This window comes from Solea solea, chromosome 9, assembly GCF_958295425.1.
Source record: "Solea solea chromosome 9, fSolSol10.1, whole genome shotgun sequence".
Classification (NCBI taxonomy): domain Eukaryota; kingdom Metazoa; phylum Chordata; class Actinopteri; order Pleuronectiformes; family Soleidae; genus Solea; species Solea solea.
In genome coordinates this window covers 26253179-26277380 of record NC_081142.1, presented here as the reverse complement: position 1 = coordinate 26277380, position 24202 = coordinate 26253179, and the positions used below count along the sequence as shown (strand labels likewise).

The 24202-nt window shown below is 39.0% G+C and overlaps 3 protein-coding genes across 3 annotated transcripts; 2 read left to right on the top strand and 1 right to left on the bottom strand.

Annotated features, from left to right (window-relative positions):
* Window positions 1–1711: 1711 nt before the first annotated feature.
* cltrn (collectrin, amino acid transport regulator) lies at window positions 1712–4620 on the bottom strand. Its single transcript, XM_058638709.1, has 6 exons — window positions 4371–4620; window positions 4094–4152; window positions 3850–3935; window positions 3567–3683; window positions 2305–2499; window positions 1712–2204 (listed from the first exon to the last, which is right to left on the bottom strand). The coding sequence occupies exons 1-6, from the start codon at window positions 4435–4437 to the stop codon at window positions 2081–2083; spliced, it is 648 nt and encodes a 215-aa protein (XP_058494692.1). The 5' UTR covers window positions 4438–4620; the 3' UTR covers window positions 1712–2080.
* Window positions 4621–7668: 3048 nt separating this feature from the next.
* On the top strand, window positions 7669–9115 carry LOC131465900 (serine/threonine-protein kinase pim-1-like). The gene has a single exon (XM_058638854.1). The coding sequence runs from the start codon at window positions 8001–8003 to the stop codon at window positions 9054–9056; it is 1056 nt and encodes a 351-aa protein (XP_058494837.1). The 5' UTR covers window positions 7669–8000; the 3' UTR covers window positions 9057–9115.
* Window positions 9116–12357: 3242 nt separating this feature from the next.
* rab3b (RAB3B, member RAS oncogene family) lies at window positions 12358–23992 on the top strand. Its single transcript, XM_058638946.1, has 6 exons — window positions 12358–12437; window positions 12526–12641; window positions 15266–15493; window positions 19014–19132; window positions 19247–19371; window positions 20515–23992. Exons 3-6 carry the CDS (start codon window positions 15266–15268, stop codon window positions 20697–20699), a joined length of 657 nt encoding a protein of 218 aa, XP_058494929.1. The 5' UTR covers window positions 12358–12437; window positions 12526–12641; the 3' UTR covers window positions 20700–23992.
* The last annotated feature ends 210 nt before the right edge of the window (window positions 23993–24202 follow it).

Here is a 24202-nt window from a genome sequence, read left to right as displayed (position 1 = left end):
TTCGACACGAAAGTGATGAAAAATTTACTTTTTTTTCCCCTCCCTGTGAAATATTGATTCTGAGCCCTGAAAGCTGCATTGTTAGAAAAATAGGGCTCATTAAAAATGGACTGGGATTGTGATGTTTATTATTGATAATTCAACAGCGGCACAAAGAGGCCTCGTGCTTTCAGAGCGACTTCAGCAGCAGACGACTTTTAAAGGGGACACACGTTATAAATGGACTAAATTAAGTCGTATAAATGACCTTTACTGACTTATAACTTTATTTATACAGCAGCTTTTTTTAAAGAATAAAAAAAGCCTCAGAACCTCCTCTCAAAATGTCTTGACCAGAGGACAAGCCAAGGGTCTGCAATGAAAAAGAATTCAAATACAGAAGAAAAACAGCAGCTGGTGCGCATCCAAAATGTCCAAGTGTCCAAATCCTGGACAAGGAATCTACCTTTATGCTGTGTCTGCACATTCAGTCCTTGAATTTGAGACAACGGGTCCTGGAAAGTTCTTGAAAAGTCCTTGAATTTGATGTCAACCAAGGTTTGGGACCCCTGCAGACAGGAAGTACATGAACACAGTGTAACACCGGGTTTGAGTGGAATCCTTGTTTTTGAGTTGCAGTACATGGTTTAAACACAGGGGGCCACTGTTGCATAGATTAGAGATTAGAGGTCGTTATTCTTTGGCTAATTTTATAAATCAGGGCGGACGATTTTCTCTTGTGTTCTTTCAGCTTCTCCCTCTCTAGGGAGTTGAACCAGCAACCCCTCTGTTACAAGCCCAATTCCCTTCCACTTGTCCATGGGCTTCCCGCTTCAATGTTTCCTCCATTCAATTACATATAATTGGAGAATTTTTATTATTATTTGTTATTTTTAAACTTTAAGAATGTATTCATAAAAGGACGTTTAATATTTAATATGTAATATTTAATTCATGTACATGAAAAACATTTGCTGTCGGGTCAAAAAAAACAAAAACACTAACAGCTTAATTATTTTCACCCAAATTTGAATTGAAAGTCTATCTTAACCTTAACTTTTACCATTAACTAGTTAATGACGAACCTTAACCTAAACCTCCAGAGCTCCAAAAGAAAGGAAAAATATTGTATTTAAATGTTATTTAGTTAGTTTTAATATTTCGTCCTGTAAAAATCGGCGTCACTTCAAATGTGAAAACTCCACAGACCTGTGTTTGAAATATGAAAAGCCATTCTTAACTCTTAAACACAGACAACTGACAAGTTCTTGTATTTGTTGCCTCACTTATAAATGTCTCACAATAACCATTAAACCAGGTCTTAACCCCTAAAAACCCTTTAAAGTGAGACGCATACACACGCTGTAAACACAGTGCAATGCTGCCACCTAACGGTACATATGTGTATTACAGTTGAGTGCTGACTGCTCAACACAGGAAACCTCATGTTTGTTTGTTCAGAAATGATCTTTGTTGTTGATGTTATTTTAGTTCATTAGTTATGTTTTTTAATATCGTGAACCAGTCTGGTCATTTCCCTCTGACCTCTGACCCCTGACCCTTGACCTCTGATAAATAAATCACCTTTTCTTCCTTGTTCCGGTGCTCAGTTTGAATTTCAGCTCGTCTTCAGTGCGTCACATGACTAAATGCACTCTCAGTTACTCTCACGTTATCGAGGATCATTCAAAGCTGTGTGAATGAGGCATTCATAGAAGAAGAAGAAAGAAAGTGGAGTGTAGGAGTCTTTTAATTCCAGGAGATGGCAGTAATGAAACATCATGGACACGAGATGTCGTTAAAGAAGAAGAAGAATCAGCACCTAATGAAGTGGCTGCTGAGTCATAGTGACTATTTGTAATTATTTAAGAAACTCAAGGTCGCGGAGAAACCAACGTAGATTTAGTTTTATTTGGTGAATCTTTAGCTCAGTGGCTAAAGTGGCTGTTTTTCATTGTGTCCTGATGGGCTGGTTCTCAGCAGCAGGGGGCGCTCACAGCTATGTCATACAATCACACTTAAAAACCTTGAATAAAATAACCCTAATGTTTCCATTCTAAGTTTTATTGTTCATATGGGAGTGGGTTTTTTAGATAAAAGTTTACAATCTCTCGTCATCAGCGAAGGACAGGTTATAAACGCCGTCAGCTGCTCTGCCGCTTTCTATCGTCTTCACTCGCGTCTCGTCGTCTGTGTCGTCGCCGTTTGTTTTCTCGTTCTTCTTACTGGAATAAAAATATTAACAATTATAATTTAAATAAAAAGCCAGAAGCACAAGGTTCGGTTACAACATAGATCGAAAAAGAAACATCAGGTTTTCTGTACCGTTTCTTTCTGACCACAGTGGACACCATGTAGACGATGATCCCGGCGGCGATGGCGCCCATCACCACCCCGAACACGATGAGCCACGGAGGCGTGACCGGCTCGACTGGAGCGGCCAGCGTGGGCTGGATCCCGATAAACTCCAGCGTGTTATCCGTGAGTAGGAAAGCGCTGTTGATCCGACTCCTGGACTTTCTAATGAGCAAAGACACGAAGAAAAAACACATTTTCTTATGTTTTATTTAACATTTCTGCTCAGTTTTTCTCCATGAATACTTTTCATAAGAAGACGTTTAAATTAATGTCTTAAAATGACATCCTTGCCTACATTAATATGTGTTAATGCTAAAACATTGCTTTATTTATTTTGGTGGCTAAAATTAGCTCACAGAAACAAAACAACAACTGTTAGCATTAATACGTCATCCAAAACATTTTAATTAATAGCTAAAAAAAAATTCATCCCTGCCCACATGACCATGTTTGCTGCTAAAAATGTAACTTTATTTGTTCTAGTGTGAGCTATGGTGGCTAAATGTAGCTAACAGTACAAAAAAGCCTAGAGCTACAGCTGTTAGCATCAACTTGTCATCCAAACACCACAGTTACGTAGCATATGAGCATATCTTTTGTTCATAAAATTTAAATTATTGTCTAAAATACGCAGCCTTGCCTACATTAATATGTTTTGCTGCCAAAATATTTGGCTTTATTTGTTCTAGTGGGAGCTATGGTGGCTAAATGAAGCTAACATTAGCACAAGGAACACATTCACATTAAAATGCTACAGCTGTTAGCATCATCGCAGCACTGTAGCATTATAACAAATTTTGTCTTTATGAAAAAAATTCCTAAAAACAAAAACATCCTTAAATTAAATCACGCTGTTTCGCTGCTAAACTCTTTTTATATGACGAAATAGTGGCAGCTAATGTTTGGCTAACGTTAGCAGAATGACACATTTTCAGTGACATAACGGTGACAAATCTATAGACGTCACCAAAAAGCAGAATATTAGATAAACGCATGTGACAAATGACGCATTTAAATGGAAAAACAGAGTTTAATATCCAGTAAGAAAAGAATATATATATATAAATATGTGTATTTAAATACACACAGGTTGATTTAAACTTAAGTTAACACAGTGTCATATCACTTTTTAATTCTTCAATGAACTTGAAAAACATGTATTATTTTATGTAATAGAGTTTTTTATTATCATTATTATCATTATTATTATTCTTGTGTCATGTGATCACCTGATGGCCTCCTCCACGTGTTCTTTATCGATGAGTTGCGACAGATTCTGCGGCTGCGTCACCACAAACCAGAAGGAAACTCTGGGCGTCTCGTTACACACGACGATGTTCGACACTCTGGTGACAAACACACAAAGACGAGCCACTGATTCCTCTGTGTTCACAGCTTCACATGATTCACACGCTGTGTGATAATGTTGAAATGATTGATTTGTTATTATTATTCTAATAATAATAATAATAATAATACTAATAATAGTAATAAAAATAGACGTTTACGCACTCAAATCTCTGGCCGCTGACGTGAGTCCTCATGGCGAACGCCAGAGTCGATCGGAAAAAGAACATTTCGTTTTCATTCCAGACGTACTGCAGGAGTGGACGGAGCACGGGTTAATTTATCACCACATTAACCTGCTCACACAAACACACACAAACACACACACTCACACACACACGGGCAACAGGTTCAAGTAAAGCCATCAAAAATGTGCATTTATGAGAATGAAGTTGACAAATGTACGTACAGCGTCGTCTCCCAGAGCAGTTTTGAGGCTGATTCGAACTTTATATCCGTCTGAAGCGTCTGTAAGGACACAATTATGTTTTAATTTCCCGTCTGCCTTCAATAATCTGCTGCCAAAGACTTAAATCCAACAAAAACATCACTTCAGTGCATTTTAAGTCGTCGAATGAAAAGCAAACAACATGCGAGTCACGTGTCTGTGTTTGTGCCAGATTGAGAGATTACAATGTGCATTCTTTTATAGTGACACTGTTTGTAATATAAAAGACAATTCTTACCTGGTTTACACAGTTGGTTTGCCAACGCGGAGGAAAAACAAAGCAGCAAAAAGATCTTTTCTAACATTTTTGCAGCGAAAAAAAGAAGCAAAATGATCAAAATGTAAAAAAGTCTTGTTGGAGGCGGTGAGCTGAGGAACGTCACTGGATCATGTCTGGGTTTAATGGTTAAGCAGAAGGACACACCTGAGACATCCTGTCCTCTCTCTTTAAACCGAGGAAAAAAACAAAAGGAAGAATAAAAGTGTGTGCGTGAGGCCAGCGCCGCCTCACTCTCACACCATGGAGACTGTAAAGTGTTTGTTCAGCCTCACACACCACAGCATACTCTGTTTCTGTTCACCGTGACCTGCTGCACCTTTCACATCAACACAGACACAGTTTGTACCAGATCTGACCATTAATCTGATCATTAACCTGACCATTAATCTGACCATTAATCTGACCACATCAGAGCAGATCTGCAGGCTGCGTCACACACGTCCAGGAACTCGACATTCTTTCAAGAGCAAAATCCTGATTTGGCAAAAACCGTCGCGCTCTCATTAATATAAGCTCATTATATTTGCTCTGAACTGCGTGGAAGGCAAACACCGGCACAACTAAAACATCCAGATTCTCATGGAAAGTGAAAATTATGGGATAGGACGTCAAATTTATGAGATAACATGAAATAAACGTGAGATAAAAAGTCATTATTTTGAAGTATTTAAGTGTGAGATAACAAGTCAAAAGGTAGTGATGATGTAGATAAATCTATACATACACATATATATTTATATATATCTATATATATATAGAGAGAAAGAGAGATATATATGTATATATATATATATATATATATATACATATACTGTATATGTATATATATCTAATGTGAGATAAAGAGTGGAATTCTTTAGATAGATATACGGTTGTAAAATGTATAAATTCATAATAACGATTAAAAACTCAAAGTTGTGAGAGAGGAAGTTAAACTTACTGCATAGCATAAAAATCAAGATTTTGAAATAAATTGCCATTTATTGGATTCAGGAAATCATAAATTATACAAGGTTGATATATATATAAAAAGGTTGATATTGTGAGATAATGGACACAATTAAGACACGAAAAGGCAAGATAATGAGATAAAAAGCTATAATTATGACTAAAAGTCAAGTTTATAGGATTAAAAAGATGAAATTATGATTTACAAACGGCTGTTTTTCAAAATGAATTCACTATTTTTTCCAGATTGCCTTTTCTAGCTCAGTTTTTGTGACTTATGAAGTCCTTTCTTCATGATTTTTGTTTTTTCAAATATGTTTTTCTGAACAAATTACGTCATTTTTTCCTTGTTTGTTTTTTATCATGAATGCAAGTGAATGTAATTATGCTTCCACAGGCACCGGTCTGTGCAGAGGCAACTCTAACTTTTGAGGTTGTTTGTCTGTTAATCTGTTAATCTGTTAATCACTCCTCAAACCTGGCAGCTGACTAACTGACGTCGCTATTTAATCAAATGTTTCATAAAAACTGTTACATTCATTTGGATAAAACAGTATCATTGTGACTTGATGAGGCTCGCTTTTATTTTCCTCCTCACAGAAACAGTGACATTCATTCACTCATTTACTCATTCACCCACTCACTCTGGATGATAGTGCTGTGCTGTATATTTGAGGTTAATCATCTATTCTGTGCTGCAGTTTGGTGAATTATTCATCCAGATGTGTCGAGGAGAGCCTCACACACGCACACACACACACACACGCACATGCACGCACACGCACACACACACACACACACTCAGAAACGCACACACACACGTTGACGACAGCATAAATCCACAGCAGAGCTGAGTCCACTCACCTTGCTGAGGTTTTACGAGGTTTTGAGGTTTTATCACTTTATTCCAAAGTCTTTTCTTAAGAACGCTCACTTTTATAATGTTGTATAAAAACAGGCGCGTCCTCGTAAAAACTCTCGTGTCACTTTGTTTTTATTCTGAAGATTTTCTTTGAAAAGACTTGACAGAGATGACGTTGTGACTGCAGGCATCACTGTTGGCCACATGGTGGCAGTAGAGACAATGTAGTTTATGGCAGTGACAATAAAATCATTGTTCACTTCAGTTCTGGCAGAGTAGCAAACATGGAACAACACAACAATAAAAAGACTTATTTTAAAAGAGAATGTGTGGAACAAAAGGGTGAAGTTCACATTCCTTAGATTCCACTCTTTTATGTGTTATATTTTTATTATGTTTTTGTTGATCTAAAGGAGGAAGAGCCATTGATTTTGGAGCTAAAGTCAAACAAAGTTTATTGAACAGTTTTTACAGAAAAAATTACGCACTACAGTTGACACTTCATTTCTTCATATTCACTCTAAATAAAAACACTTATAGCATTTGCAGTTTAACACAATTAACACGTACATGCACATTAATATTCTTAGATCCTTTGGTCCTTTAGTCCCGTTGTCCTTCATGTCCTTCATGTTCTTCATTCAAACACAGTCATGTGGACGGAACATCAAGACCATGATCTCTGCTCATAACATGAGCGATAAAAATCCTCCTGCTGAAATTGTGGCTTTTTGTTCTGTTTGTGTCAATTACTGCTAGCTAAGATGGTTTGTCATGCTAATGTTGAATTGGCTTCAAGCTCACAGTTAACTGTTAGCCGAGATGATAATGTCATATTATTAATATTTGTTTTATAACACTCTAACAGTGTATGCTAATAACATTAGCGGGTTAAAGTCCACTATCTTAAATGCTATAAAAAGTGCTCTTTAAACCGTCATGACAATGCTAAAATCTGACTTCATGTTGTGGTTAGTGTCAATTACTGCTGTTAGCTAAGATGCAAATGTAAAATGCAACTGTGTGTGTGTGTGTGTGTGTGTGTGTGTGTGTGTTAATGGTTGGTAAAGCTAATATGCTGTGCACTTCTCTGCGTTAAATTAGCTTCTAGCTTGCACTTAACTTAACTGTCTGTTAGCCAATACGATCATTTTCACTTCATTAAACTCTAGTCATGTATGCTAATACCGTTAGCGATTAAAGTCTGCTCGCTTGAATGCTAACAAGTGCTTTGGCACATTAAACGTCTAGAACATATAGAATATTTATTCTAAATTTATTAGACAATATAATTATTTATAGGTCACTTTGTCTGGATTAAACCATCTTAATTCTTCTTCTTCTAATCCCTGGCAGGTCGTCATGTATAAATCATTGCTTCATAAACTTAAACATAGCTTGAAGGCTTACATGCCGGCACTGACTCTGAACTTGACCAACACGTCTGTGGAAAACTAATCACTGCTCATGTAAACGTGGTCATGGGCGAGAAAGGTAAGAAAGGTAATGCTGCCCTCCACAGGTCAATGTTCTTCAGTGCAGCACTCGTCCTTTTCTAATACCTTCTCATTTTTCTGTGTGTCGAACAAAACCCCTGTCATCAAAGCCGTGTCACCTGGCATCAAAGTCAAAGTCATCTGTGCCGTTTGGGCAATAAAGGACATTAAAGGATCAAAGGCCAGGGACTATACATATTTCAGAGCCAGTCATTTGGACAGAAGACACAAGTTCTTCAGTCTGGACACCAACAGTTTCACTGGTTCAGACACAATGACACCATGGAGATAATGACCTCCACAATCCAGGAGACAATGAAAAAATGGCCGACATGTAGAAACGAGCCAAATCTCACAAAGACTGAAAGGTCGAAGGAGGTTGAAGGAACTGAGGAACCCAGGACGAACAGGACTTCCACGCAGGATGAAGGGACAACCTCCATCTTTTTCAGAACCAGCTACGTGGACTTTGTGACCAAATACAAGTCATTTTACATGCTTGGACAAGGAGGTTTTGGTTCTGTCTTTGCTGGGAGAAGACTTGCTGATAAACTTCCAGTGGCGATCAAACGCATCCCACAATCATGCGTGAAGATGCACCCAGTGATATTAAATGAAAGGAGATACAGGATCCCCCTCGAGGTGCTGATGATGGTGAAAGCGGGTGGTGCACCAGAGTTGGTGGGTCAGTCTGCAGCTGTGTCCATATTGAACTGGTATGATCTGGAACATGAGGTTGTTCTGGTCATGGAGAGACCAGTCACCGCAGTGGACCTGTTACAGTATCTCAAGAGCAATGGTCCACTGGGTGAGGACATGGCGAAGATCATCTTGAAGCAGCTGGTGGAGGCAGCCATCCAGATGCATGCAGCGCGAGTCTTCCACCGCGACATCAAAGCCGAAAACATCCTCATCGAAAATCGCAGCCATGGCCCCCGAGTGAGAGTCATCGATTTTGGATGTGCTCGCATTTTCAGAGATTTAAAATCCTCTTACAGCGGCTTCTCAGGAACTCCTGCATATGCTCCTCCTGAGTTCTTCAGAGACGGGACATACAAGGCTGGACCCACCACCGTGTGGCAGTTGGCGGCGCTGCTCTATGAAACGCTGCACGGATTCTCAAACTTCAGCACAGAAGCTTTCATTCACCAGGAAATCAGAGTCAGCTATTGTCTGTCGAGACACTGCCAGGAATTCCTGGAGATGTGTTTGAATCTGGAGCCCGAGAATCGAGCGACTCTGGAGCAAATGAAGCGGCACCCGTGGCTCACAGACACAGCTGCTACCTCCACGACCCCACCTCCAAACTGCTTCACCACCTGCTGCTTCCCTTTGTAACCCTTTGTTACCAAGTTTCCCAAAAATATGAATAAATTGTATTTTATGTAAAAAAAAAACACATTTGTAATAGTAATTGTAACCTTGATTTATGAGTATCTTAACATCTCATAATCATGACTCAGCATCTCATAATGTCCTAAGTTTTCCTCATTACATTACATTACATGTCATTTAGCAGACGCTTTTATCCAAAGCGACTTACAATAGAGTGAGTACAATCAGCCAGGGGTGGAGTCGAACTTGCGAGCATTACGACCATCATGTCTTTCGCACACAGGGTACCCGTCTTAACCCCTCCCCCCCCCTCAGTCTGAGAGTGTGAGTAGTAAAAGTCGATGTTTGACTGTCATACAGTTAAAGTACAAAACTGTCTTTTCACTTCAACATACTGTGATGTTAAGCCGTTCTACTGGCACACATATCTATAAATATAAATATAAGTAAGTACAGGACATGAATATTGATAAACATGGACGTTGGTAGGGACAATTGTGGAATTACAGCACCATCTTCTGGACAAAACCAGACACTACATGTAGTGTATTTCTGAGGCCTGGATACAGAATATGATAATTCAGAGGGCGTTAAAATATTATCTAATCATAGATTATCTACTATAAATATTATCTAATCATAAATTATAGAATACATGTCCTTAAATGTATTTTATATGAGGGAGAGGAGGAGCTCTGGTAGATGATGTCACGCAACACTCAAACCCAAACAATGGAGACCAAAACTTGGTCCTAATGAGGTTTTACCAGGCTCAGTTTAGGGTTAGGGTTAGGATTAAAAGTTGGGGTAAACTTAAAAACCACAGGAAGTGAGGACATTTTGTTTGGTCCACATTAAAATGGCTCTTCATGGGTTTAGTCCTCATGGAGACCAAAAACCTGGTTCTCAGGAGGCAGAAAACATCATGTCTATAAGGTGTCCTCACTAAGACATAAAAACAAGTGTATGTGTGTGTGTTGCAACAACAGCAGCATAAAGATGTCGCTCTGTCTCTGTGTCTGTCTCTATGTCTGTGTCTGTCTCTGTGTCTGTCTCTATGTTTGTGTCTCTGTCTCTGTGTCTGTCTCTGTCTCTATGTCTGTGTCTGTCTCTATGTCTGTCTCTGTGTATGTGTCTGTCTCCGTCTCTGTGTCTGTCTCTGTGTATGTGTCTGTCTCCGTCTCTGTATCTGTGTCTGTGTATGTGTATGTGTATGTGTCTGTATCTGTCTCTGTCTCTGTCTCTGTATCTGTATCTGTATCTGTGTCTGTGTCTGTGTCTGTATCTGTCTCTGTGTCTGTCTCTGTGTATGTGTCTGTCTCAATCTCTGTATCTGTGTCTGTGTCTGTCTCTGTGTATGTGTCTGTCTCCGTCTCTGTGTCTGTTTCTGTCTCAGTATCTGTGTCTGTCTCTGTCTCTGTGTTTGTCTCCGTCTCTGTGTATGTCTGTCTCCGTCTCTGTGTATGTCTGTCTCTGTCTCTGTCTCTGTCTCTGTCTCTGTGTATGTGTATGTGTATGTGTCTGTGTATGTGTCTGTATCTATATCTGTGTATTTCTGTCTCTGTGTATGTCTGTCTCCATCTCTGTATCTGTCTCTGTGTATGTCTGTCTCCGTCTCTGTGTATGTCTGTCTCTGTGTATGTGTATGTGTATGTGTCTGTGTCTATATCTGTGTATTTCTGTCTCCATCTCTGTATCTGTCTCTGTGTATGTGTCTGTCTCTGTGTATGTGTCTGTCTCTGTGTATGTGTATGTCTCCGTCTCTGTATCTGTGTCTGTCTCTGTGTATGTCTCCGTCTCTGTGTCTGTTTCTGTCTCAGTATCTGTGTCTGTCTCTGTGTCTGTATCTGTGTTTGTCTCCGTCTCTGTGTATGTCTGTCTCTGTCTCTGTCTCTGTCTCTGTCTCTGTGTATGTGTATGTGTCTGTATCTATATCTGTGTATTTCTGTCTCTGTCTCTGTGTATGTCTGTCTCCATCTCTGTATCTGTCTCTGTGTATGTGTCTGTCTCCGTCTCTGTGTCTGTTTCTGTCTCTGTATCTGTGTCTGTCTCTGTGTATGTGTCTGTATCTGTGTTTGTCTCTGTGTATGTCTGTCTCTGTCTCTGTATCTGTCTCCGTCTCTGTGTCTGTCTCTGTGTATGTGTCTGTATCTGTGTTTGTCTCTGTGTATGTATCTGTCTCCGTCTCTGTGTATGTCTGTATCTGTCTCTGTCTCTGTGTATGTGTCTGTATCTGTCTGTCTCTGTGTATGTGTCTGTCTCCGTCTCTGTGTATGTCTGTCTCAGTCTCTTTCTCTGTCGCCGTGTATGTGTATGTCTCTGTCTCTATGTCTGTCTCCGTCTCTGTGTATGTGTCTGTCTCTGTGTATGTCTCTGTGTCTGTCTCCGTCTCTGTCTGTCTCCATCTCTGTCTCTGTGTATGTGTATGTGTATGTCTCTGTCTCTGTCTCCTTCTCTGTGTATGTGTCTGTGTCTGTCTCTGTGTATGCGTCTGTCTCTGTCTCCGTCTATGTGTCTGTCTCCGTCTCTGTGTATGTGTCTGTCTCCGTGTCTGTGTATGTGTCTGTCTCCGTCTCTGTGTATGTGTCTGTCTCCGTGTCTGTGTATGTGTCTGTCTCCATCTCTTTCTCTGTCTCTGTGTATGTGTATGTCTCTGTCTCCGTGTCTGTGTATGTGTCTGTCTCCATCTCTTTCTCTGTCTCTGTGTATGTGTATGTCTCTGTCTCCGTCTCTGTGTCTGTCTCCGTCTCTGTGTATGTGTCTGTCTCCGTCTCTGTGTATGTGTCCGTGTATGTCTCTGTCTCCGTCTCTGTGTATGTGTATGTGTCTGTCTCTGTCTCTGTGTATGTCTCTGTCTCCGTCTCTGTGTATGTGTCTGTCTCTGTCTCTGTGTATGTGTCTGTCTCCGTCTCTGTGTATGTGTCTGTCTCTGTGTCTTCTGATGCTGAAGCAATTACACGCATCACTGCTTCAGTTATGAGTCATATAGCAATTGACTGCCGCTCCTGCCGCTCCTGCCGCCTCTGCCGCTCCTGCCGCTCCTGCCGTCTCTGCCGCTGCAGCGATCTGCCGCGTGAGAGGGCGGAACAGGAGCTGCAGCCTGAAAAATAAATAGATAATAAAGAGTGGGTGAGAATGGGTGAGAAGCTGTAGATTTACAGAGAAACTGGTGGAGCTTATTTTAGGAGGAGGAGGAGGAGGAGGAGGAGGAGGAGAAGGTGACAGGCAGCAGACGCCTGTGCAAACATCGCTCCACCTTCACCGTATCTGCGTAAAGACGTTCTCCGCGCGCCGCCGCGGAACGCAGACGTTTCACCTCATTTCTGAAGCATTTTCCGCCAGTGCGAACGACGACGATCATCCGAACCGAACCAGACCGAACCGGCGGTGTATGAAAGCGGAGCCGCGTCATTGTTGCCTCTGAGGAAATATTTGAGGATTTATTCATTTTACTGCTGATTTTTTTTTTTAGATTTTTCTGGAGAGACATTGAACACTGAAGGAGCTGTGACCGTCAGGTGCACAGCAGAGAGAGAGCGAGCGCGCGAGAGAGAGAGAGAGAGAGAGAGAGCATCAGAACCAGCAGAGGTAAGACATGACACACACACACACACACACACACACATCTATGAGGACGGTGTTTGGTTCATTTGAATCTAGAACCGTCGATCAAACCTGAGCCTCAATGGAATCTTCTTCAATTCACCTTTAATCTGCTGCTGCACCTATGTTCTATATGAAGAGTGTGTGTGTGTGTGTGTGTGTGTGTGTCGCCTTTTCTACTTAAAATAAACACACACACACACACACATGTTTACACAGCTGTTTTTCTCAGGACTCTGCATTGACTCCCATTCATTTGGACAAAGCCTTATCACTAACCTTAACCATAACCAGTTAATGACTTAACCTAACCTCAACTATAATAAGCTCCAAATTTAACCAGTTCCTTTAGAAATTAGGTTGTGCCTCTTTAGGACCAGGTTCCGGTCTTCATGAGGACGAATGGTCCTGACAAGGTCCGTATTTGTGACAGACGATGTCCTGAAGAGGTAACACATACAAGACCACACACACATTCTCTAGTGTTCTGAGGAAACTCAGAGACATAATGTATTCCCTTATCTTAACCATCACAACTAAATCTAACCCTTAACCCTTAACTCTTAACCCTTAACCCATATCTAACCCTAAATCCAGGCTTAACTCTAAAAAAGCCCTTTAAAGATGTGAGGATCAGACAAAATGTCCTCACTTCCTTTGAATTATACAGGTTTTGGTTCCCATGACGATATATATATATACAGGTATACACACACACACACACACACACACACACACACATTCTCTAGTGTTATTCTTACTGAGTACACTCACAGACACAATACCACTTACCCTGACCATAACAACTCATTCACTCTGTAACTGCACACTAACTCATTCACTAACTCATTCACTCTGTAACTGCACACTAACCCATTCACTCTATAACTGCACACTAACTCATTCACTCAAAAACTGCACATTAACTCATTCACTCTATAACTGCACATTAACTCATTCACTCTATAACTGCACATTAACTCATTCACTCAATAACTGCACATTAACTGCACATTAACTCATTCACTCTATAACTGCACATTAACTCATTCACTCTATAACTGCACACTAACTCATTCACTCTATAACCGCACACTAACTCATTCACTCAATAACTGCACATTAACTCATTCACTCTATAACTGCACACTAACTCATTCACTCAAAAACTGCACATTAACTCATTCACTCAATAACTGCACATTAACTCATTCACTCTATAACTGCACATTAACTCATTCACTCTATAACTGCACATTAACTCATTGTTAACTGCACACTAACTCATTCACTCTATAACTGCACACTAACTCATTCACATTAACTCATTCACTCTATAACTGCACATTAACGCATTTACTCTGTAACTGCACATTAACTCATTCACTCTATAACTGCACATTAACTCATTCACTCTATAACTGCACACTAACTCATTCACTCTGTAACTGCACATTAACTCATTCACTCTATAACTGCACATTAACTCATTCACTCAATAACTGCACATTAACTCATTCACTCTATAACTGCACACTAACTCATTCACTCAAAAACTGCACATTAACTCATTCACTCAATAACTGCACATTAACTCATTCACTCTATAACTGCACATTAACTCATTCACTCTATAACTGCACATTAACTCATTGTTAACTGCACACTAACTCATTCACTCTATAACTGCACACTAACTCATTCACATTAACTCATTCACTCTATAACTGCACATTAACGCATTTACTCTGTAACTGCACATTAACTCATTCACTCTATAACTGCACATTAACTCATTCACTCTATAACTGCACACTAACTCATTCACTCTGTAACTGCACATTAACTCATTCACTCTATAACTGCACATTAACTCATTCACTCTGTAACTGCACATTAACTCATTCACTCTATAACTGCACATTAACTCATTCACTCTATAACTGCACACTAATACATTCACTCTGAAGGTCACTGCTGCTGTTTGGCTTCATTTCACTGAACAGGTGAAGTCATGTGGAACAGGAAGTGTTTGTTTGTTTGTGTGTGTGTGTGTGTGTGTGTGTGTGAGAATCCCATTTCGCTGAGTCATGTTTCAGTCCTGCACTGTCAGGTAAACGCTGCTGGAGCAGATTATTTCTTTTTCAACAGAGAGACAATCACACATATGCTGTAGTAAAGCTGATCAATATATGGATATTATATCTTTATCTATATTTTATTTGATTGATTTTGTTGGTTTGTGTATGATTGAGTAATTGTATCTAAATGTGCCCTAACCTGTATGGACAAGAACTTCAAATATACATTATGTATATTTTTCCACCTTGAAAATGTACATAAAAAACTACTTATTTAAAATATACATAAGAATACACATAAAACTGCTTAAAACATGCAAATATGCATTATGCATATTTTTACATTTATATTTTTACATTTATTGATATATATATATATATATATATATATATATATATATATATATATATATATATATAAATAAATAAATAAACATAAAAACTTAAAATATAAATAAAATAAGGAGAACCTGATGTTTTTGTTGTTTCATTTGCATTTATATTTACGCGTCTGTGTTCCTGGGTCAGATGGCGAAGGCAGACCAGCAGCGTTTCGGTCAGCGAGACGGTTCCGACCAGAACTTTGATTACATGTTTAAGCTGCTGATCATCGGGAACAGCAGCGTGGGAAAAACCTCCTTCCTGTTCCGTTACGCAGACGACTCGTTCAGCAACTCGTTCGTCAGCACCGTGGGCATCGACTTCAAGGTGAAGACGGTTTATCGCAACGACAAGAGGATCAAACTGCAGATCTGGGTGAGGACACACACACAACAATGATGCTTTATATACTCTACCTTAATATTAAGGTCATAACATTTGATTCCCATAATATTTGTCAAGTATTGCACTTAAATGTACTACAATTATAATATAATACATGTTTTATATAATATATATTGCAAAAGAGCGTTTTACTGTCTGTATTTTATCATAATGTAATATGATAATATATGCTGTAACATTATACCACATTATGACAGTTTAATACGTAACATTTTACAATATAATATAATAAAATAAACTGTAACATAATAGAACACTTTACCTATTATTAGATAATATATTATTCATTTAATAACAGTAAGTCATAGTCTTCCATGTGTAACACTATATTTTTAATGAATAATTTAATAAAACTTACTGTTGTAAAATAACACAACACAATAAAATAACATTTGATATTATTATTTAATAATATAATACAATAGAATAACAATATGTTATAATGTGCCACATTATTATAAAATACAGTATATTGTAATAGAATAATTTATCATGATCATTTTGATATAAATAACACATTTTAAAATAATGTATAATACATGTATACTAATATAACATAATATATTATATAATATTATGTTATATTATATATTTAATGGTTACAGTGTAACGTGCAGCAACAACAACAAGCTGCTGCTGACAGAGGAGAAAAACCAAAGACAGCCTTCAGTTACAGCTTGTATCATCAGTGGTGATGTTGTTGCCATGGCAGCAGCTTTTCACGCACTTCTCTCACTGACACACACACACACACACACACACTCTGCTGTCTTCACTGGCAATTAAAGAGACCACTTGAGGGGAAGAGGTTGAGACACGGAAACCTGGAGGGGTGTGTGTGTGTGTGTGTGTGTGAATGCGCGCGCGTGTGTGTGTGTGTTTGCTATAAGTAGAGCCAATCACAGTGGATTGATTCACAGTGAAAGCGCAGCAGTGATGAGTATAAATAGATTGGACACGCCCATAAACAATGACACATATGTGCAGAGCTGAATTAAAGCCACTGTAAGTTTTCTCTTTTTTTCAGCACTTTATTGATCAATAATAATAAATAAATAATAAAAAATTATAAAAAATCCTTTACCATTATGTAAATAAAGGGATTTGAGAGATCACTTTTCCACTTCTAGTCTTTGACCAATCACAGCGGCGTCCACAGGGAGCGAGGACGCTCTGATTGGCTGCTCCTCTCTGCAGGTTCATGTGGTGGAAAGATTTCTGCTCCAGCATCAGCAGCATTTTCAAAATGTTCATAATCGATGAATCTGTTGATTATTTTCTCGATTAATCGAGTCATCGTTTGGTCCATAAAACATTAGAAAACGTTGAATAATGTTGATCAGTGTTTGTCAAGATCCAGTTTGAATGATTTCTTTGTTTTATGGCGCAAAGAAAATATTTACATTTAAGAAGCTGAAACAAATCTTGTTGTTTTGATTATGAATCTACAGCTATAAAATCTAAATAAATCCAGACATCATGACGAGATCATGTCATAAGCGGATCGAACAAGCAAACCCACATGCCTGTTATAGTGTTTAATGGTTATCTAGTTCTTTAGTAAAGACAGCTGCTCTTCAGTGGCCATGTTGGATGTTTATAAAAGCTGCTCCAGGGATTTGTGATTAGTTTAGTTCCTTTTTTTCCCTTTGTTCAGAGTTTCTAAAGTTAGCTAAAATGGTGTCTTTGGCTACAGTTCCCACCCCGAGCTAATGGTGCTAATTGTAGCTAATCAGAATGTCTGACGGAGCAACTTCACAGACGATTCCAACTCTGCTACATTTACTGTTCATTTCACTAGCGTTTTATTTGTTTATTGTATTTGTCTTCGTGGTTAGCAACAACGCTCTCCGCAGTGTTTCGCTAACAATGTATTTTTCCGATGTTGCACAGATTGTTACTAGAGTTCTAATATTATGTATTATATGATATTTAGAATGTTTTTTGTAGTGATCCTGCGTACTGCAGCTTTAGTGAGCGACAAACAAACCGTTTAAAATGATGGAGTCCAGCGTTTTATTTCCCACTAAGCTGTCGCACACACACACACACACACACACACACATACACACACACACAGAGGATGTTGCGGTTAATTAAATGCGAGCGAGCACTCGCTGCATCCCTGAGGACAAAGAGACAAAAGTGTCGACTGCTGAATGAGAGCAGAGGAAGCAGCACAACAGAGATACATTTAGAAGAGAATGACTGCGCTCTGAGCAGCTGGAGATTCTATGACCGGGGGATGGGGGGGGGGAGTCACATGGACACTCAGCTACTGTGTTTATGCAGTGGATTGATTTTATTTTTATTGCTTCAGATAAAATGGCTCTGAGTCTCTGAGACGAGGATAAATCTACAGAAGACTCCGCCCCCCACAATGGCCACTGTGTGGTGCTAGAGAGAGAGGGCAGCAATGATACGGTTAAATGTAGACCACACCCTGAATGCTGTATATATTCAAACATAAAAACTCCACAGCATGAGAACTAGCGAAAGTACCGCAGGGTTCACGGTTTTTTGAGATGCATTCAAGAAACCTCGGAAACTTGGACTCATTTGTGTATCCTTCACAGCGGAGGCTTTCCCAGAAGTCTTTGCGTGCCAGCGGCGGATTTTTTTTAAAAAAATTCAGAATTTACATTTTTTTGTAGATCAAAGAGCAGCGTTTAGAAGCTTAAGAAGCCAGATTTAGTTGACCTGCTCAAACCTGTGTTTGTTCTAATATTTCATATCCAAAATGATCTGCTGTGAATAAACAATAATTTAAGAGTTGACTTATTAAACTACAGCTGTAGAATGAATGCTTAGTTACATGTAAGGACAGTAGTTTGTCTTGTCCATGTTTGTCTCAGTGTGAGACACATAATTTTTACATGAATAACACTAATTAACTGGTACAACACTACTACTATTAGTTTACAACTGTTAAATATGTTTATTTTACATCAGATATGTGTAAATATACCAGATTTGTGGGATGATAAGAGCTTAAATCAACAGTCAAAAGAACTGTGATTCAGGACTTTGATCTGTAGAGGGCAGCGTTTAGCCTCCCAGTGTACAGCCTGACACAATTGAATAGGAGAAGAATAAGGGGAATCTGTGCGTTGTGTCTCCTCCTGACTGTGCAGCTGAGGGCGTCATCTCCTCCCTCAGCTGCACACTTCACAGGATCCACACCCTGAAATGAGACCTGTGACGATATATCACCACGATGACGATATGTAACCATGGTGACGATATGTAACCATGGTGACGATATGTAACCATGGTGACGATATATCACCACGAAGATGATACGTAACCATGGTGACGATATGTAACCATTATGACAATATATCATATAAGAATAAGAAACAATTAGAAAAATTAATGACAGTAAAAAAAAACAACTTTAAGTTTAAATGAAGACACAGCGGTAGAAGATCTTGTGTGATGAGTTCCAGAGAGTTGTCTGAAGATTTGGTCTGAATGTTCTTGTCTCTAGGACACGGCGGGTCAGGAGCGATACCGCACCATCACCACCGCCTACTACCGCGGTGCCATGGGCTTCATCCTCATGTATGACATCACCAACGAGGAGTCGTTCAACGCTGTCCAGGACTGGTACGTGACCGGACCGGACCGGACCGGAGCTTGTGATTTGACTGGAAATTTGACAGATTCAGGTCAGACTTACATGGCTGATGTGTGTGTGTGTGCGTGTGTGTGTGTCTCCAGGGCCACTCAGATTAAGACGTACTCCTGGGACAATGCTCAGGTGATCATGGTGGGCAACAAGTGTGACATGGACGAGGAGAGGATCGTTCCTCCAGAGAAAGGAAAACACCTCGCTGACCAGTTAGGTGAGGCTACCAGGATCTACACATATGTATATATATGTATATATATATGTATATATGTATATATGAATATGTATATATATATATATATATATATATATATACACATACATATGTATATGTACATATATACATACATATATACAACATTTATATAAAAACATGAGAACTAGTTCACGGTGTGTTGAGCTGACGAGGTGCATTCAAGACACCTTGTAAACTTCTTTCACTTTTGCAAACACACACAAAGTTTACTCACTCAACACTCGCTGCTGCTGCTGCTGTTACTGCTGCTGCTGCCACCTTGTGGTAACAGATGCACCACAAATGACTTAAAATACAGTATATACAGTAAATATTGTTTTTTGATGTGGGGGAAATTCACTCACAACTGAAAGTCAGAGAGTCGTCATTATCTTTTTTTATTTGGTTTCCAAAAAAACATTCCCATCAACTCCCCAACAAAAAAGTACCAAAGTACTTGAGAATTTGGGGAATGACCCTTTTTAAAATCCTATATCCTGCTGCGTTATAGGTGACAGGTGCATCAGTCGTTACTGCATTATTGATTTTATATATATTTTAAAAATAATATTTACTCTAGAGGCATTTACTCTGAAGTGAACGAGATTAGATTAAATTCACCTGTTTCAACAAATGAAGAACTCACAGCAAGTGAACAAGGACACATGGTGTGTTACTGTTGTTTAATAAATGCTTCATAAAATGAAAGATCAGCCAAAGTTCACCAAAGCTCTGTGACTGTTTATGCCACAGCTTCCTGTAATGTCATGTTGTGGAGCAGTTTAAATGTCCTTAAAAAGTATACTTAAGTAAATTTTGAACTAGTTTAACTCTTCACCTCAGGGTGATGTTTAACTACTGTAATACTTTTATAATACTTGTCTTTTAGCTCGGCTGCTTGGACCGGTTTTGTGACTTTCACTGTTGGACTTTTATGAAATGTAAACGCTTCAGGTCGTTCACACCAGGTGACAGGAAATACAACTGTCAGGCTCTCTAGATCTTATGAGCAACATCAGAGAAAGATTAGGGATTAATTATCATTCTGTCTGTCTGTCCTTTTATGCATGAAACATTAGCAGCAGCTATTGTTTTTGGTCACTTTTCCGTTTCCTGTCGCAGGCTTCGAGTACTACGAGGCGAGCGCGAAGGAGAACATCAACGTGCGGCAGGTCTTCGAGCGTCTGGTGGACATCATCTGTGTGAAGATGTCGGAGCGCGTGGACGTAGAGGTGCCGGTGGCTCCCGGATCCAAGACCACCAGACTGACGGACAAGCCCGCTCAGCTACCTCAGAAGTGCTGCTGATCGTCTCCCGTCTGTCGTCATCTCCTCTCTCCCCCGTCCCGCCAAAATAAAAGAAAGAAAAAAAAAACAAGAAAAAAAACAAGGTTAAATATCGTAACATTCCTCAACACACACTCTCTGCTTCAGTCCATGTTTGTGAGCAGTTAATCATCACTTCGCTAAATGACGTTCCTATAGCCAGTTTCTATCCTCTGCGTCCTACAGAGATCTGACCGCTTACACCGGCGAGGAGTGAGGACAGCGGTGTCCTCTGCACCAAATCTGATTTGGCGTGTTTGGAGCGCTTTCCTGCGAGGAAAATGTTCATGCGTGACATTCCTGAGGTTGGATTGTTATGAAAAAGGCTAGTTCAGACCTTGCTAACATTCTGACGCTGCTTTGCTTGTTCACGTAGAATTAGAACTAAAATTAGAATTAGAACTGCCAGAGGGGATGCAAAGGAATAAAAACATGATATTAGCTAATGAACATAAAGCTAACAGCAGTAACAAGTGGATTCTAGCGAGAAAGTACCTATACAATAAGTAGAATTAGCCGTACTGTAAAAAAAAGTAATCGAGCAAGTGTTACTGGAAAATAGGCAAGAATGTACATTATATTTACAGTAAAGACACATACTCGCTACAGGCTAATGCTAAAGAAAACACAAACAAACTCGCTAACTAGCTACCGCTCTCCCAGTTTCATATCTAACATCGTAGATTAAAGATTAATGTTCGGAAACATACCGTAGAACTACAAATGTGTCTTGTTTTTTTGAACACGCCAAATTCAGATTGTGTTGGAATTCCGTCGCAGCGCATTTCCGACAGGTTAGCTTAGCACTGCCTCTCCTCAAACTGTAGCACAAGTTAGAATGTCGTACGCCACCACAGCTGCTCGCGATCGATCGCAGGTTTACAGGTCGGTTTTGCAGATTGTTTGCGATAGTTGGGTCAAATGGATATATATGTATATATACAGATATATATACGTATATATATTTATGTATATGTATATATACTGAGTGCGTGTAACTGTTACTGGCCTTATTTGGTGCCGTTGTTTTGCTTGAAAGGCGCTTTAGGGCTAAACCACCGACGCACAAGTCGCACGCAGGGCTGCAGCTGAAAGTCACGTGACTAGAAGTTCGGTGTTAACAGGGTTTCGTATATTTGCGTGGAGCGACATGAGCTTGAAATGATATTACGATATTCCTACAGAACAATATTTATGACAATATTCCACAGAATTTCACAAAAAAGTGTTTCTTTTTATCTGGAACTCGACGTAGTCCACAATAAAAAAACAAAACCATTTATGAATCTGTAAATAACAAAAACAAACAAAGATAACTTGTGATAACGTAACATTTAGTGGCGGTGGCAACAAATGTCTGTTAGATTCATTCATTATCATACAATAACTTCACACAGTGCTAATTTAGCATATTAGCTCCACACGATTCTCGTGTCACCTGGCCACTTTCACGTGCTGCTCACAGGAATTGATTTGTTTTACTTCAAGACAAACGGAGAAAACAGCAACACCAAGATGGAAAGTTTAAGCATTCAGCAGTTTATGGGGATAAAATCTTATTGTCTCCCCCCACCCCAGCTCTGCTGCTGTATACACACAAACGCTCCCTTTACCTGCTTAGAGCTATTAACATCTCAGATAGACATGACAAAATTCATCCTGATCTGTTAAGATGTCACTGAGATATACACATGTACACTTGTTCTACTGGACTGCACCATGTAAAATTCATGCCAAATCCGTAATCTGGATTAGATCTAGATTAAATTAGACTGATCCGCTGAGAAAAAAAAATTCGATTTACGCAAATTACATCACTGTAATTTAACGTCGGTGATAATGGTGTAAATTTAGACTTTATGTGATACAGTGTCTGATCCTGCACTTGAAAGTTTAATGATTGTTTGTGATGTCATCAGTGGGCGGATTCTTACTAAAAGTGATGGGGAACATAGTTGGGTGATCACCTACCCATGACAAAAATTTAGACTGATCTTTGAAAAACTTTAGTAGTTAGCAGAAGAACATTCCCCAGATATTACATACGACAGCTTTAAGCACACAGAGCAGATGTTCCAGGACGTATTGAGACCAAAAGAAGTGATAAGATACACATTTTCAAATGTTATTGTTGTTTTTCCTCTACAGACTTCATATATTAGGTTTTCTGGTGGTTTCAGAATCCTCACTCAGACTCTCGTGGTGCCCCTGCCCCTGGGGGCCGTAGATTTGAGCGCTGCAGCCCTGCTTCATGGTGGTTTTTACAGCTTTTCAATCCAATGCCATTCTGAGATGTGTTTTCCCTTCTCCTCACAAATGAACACATGTGAGCAGAGCTGATGAGCGAGTGAAGCCCCCCCCAGGCCTGTCAATGTTTCCTACATGAACGTGTGTGTGTGTGTGTGTGTGTGTGTGTGATATTACAGTCAACATGGTGATCATGATATTTATCGCGTGTTCAGTTGTAGGAGTTTTTGTGTGATATTTTGATAATGTTGTGTCAGCTGAGTGTGTGTGTGTGTGTGTGTATGTAGATGAAAGACTTTAAGAAAAGGTCAGTGGAAAAAATTCAATATTAATATATATATATGGAGAGAGAGAGAGAAACAAACTAACAGTATCCTGCCAAATTGTTATATAGCTGCCACAGCGCACGTTCCTGTGTGTGACTCGTCATCCTGTGTCCTCATATGGATTTAAAAAACAAAAGAAAACAACATATAATATAATATTGACATTGTCTTCATATGATTATTTTTTAAGTGAATTTGTAAATGATGATAGAGTTAGAAACGATAATAACAATGGTGTTGTATGAATTTATTTTTATGCTGTGTATAACCATGGACAAATTCTATAGAGTTTATGTAAACTTGTCGTCTTACAGGTCACCCCCCCCCCCCCCCGAAAAACGGGAGAAGCACAAAGTGATTGTACAAAAAAAACAATTATTGTGAATGTTTGTATATTATAGATGCAATTTAGTATGATAATAATAATAATGATAATAATAATTAAAAAATCACAATCTTTAATCAGAACGTGTCAGAGTTTTCACTTTGTCTGTTAATCTGAGTCACATGTGTGGGCTGTTAGCGGTTGCTATAGCGACATACAGTACAGTTCCATTAAAAATACACTGAGTCTGTAAACGGGATTTAAAAGGTGATTTAAAGTCTACAATAAATTTTAATAGTTTTATTAAATTTGTATTTAATTGTATTTAAATGTATTAACAGTAAATATTAATAATAAAATAAAACTGTATGAACATATGTATTGTTGTTGTTAGTTACTATTATTATATAATAAAAGCAGTTTGAAATAAATAATCTCTTATTTTGGATTAAAATTTCAAAATATTATGTGTTGATTTTTTTTACTTTTGTCTCTTGTTTTATTTTGAAACTCTCAAAGGAAGCACTTTTGATTAATATAAAACTGCAGCGCCTATGACTCACCAGTAGAAGGCGACAACGTCCGTT

Excerpts from the sequence above, each read along its gene's own strand:
- LOC131465900 (XM_058638854.1), top strand. The coding sequence starts at position 8,001 with ATGGAGATAATGACCTCCACAATCCAGGAGACAATGAAAAAATGGCCG.
- rab3b (XM_058638946.1), top strand. The coding sequence starts at position 15,266 with ATGGCGAAGGCAGACCAGCAGCGTTTCGGTCAGCGAGACGGTTCCGAC. Across the intron at positions 15,494-19,013 it reads GGATCAAACTGCAGATCTGG|GACACGGCGGGTCAGGAGCG; the intron begins GTGAGGACACAC and ends TCTTGTCTCTAG. Across the intron at positions 19,133-19,246 it reads TTCAACGCTGTCCAGGACTG|GGCCACTCAGATTAAGACGT; the intron begins GTACGTGACCGG and ends GTGTGTCTCCAG.
- cltrn (XM_058638709.1), bottom strand. The coding sequence starts at position 4,437 with ATGTTAGAAAAGATCTTTTTGCTGCTTTGTTTTTCCTCCGCGTTGGCA. Across the intron at positions 4,153-4,370 it reads AAACCAACTGTGTAAACCAG|ACGCTTCAGACGGATATAAA; the intron begins GTAAGAATTGTC and ends GTGTCCTTACAG. Across the intron at positions 3,684-3,849 it reads GTCAGCGGCCAGAGATTTGA|AGTGTCGAACATCGTCGTGT; the intron begins GTGCGTAAACGT and ends GTTTGTCACCAG.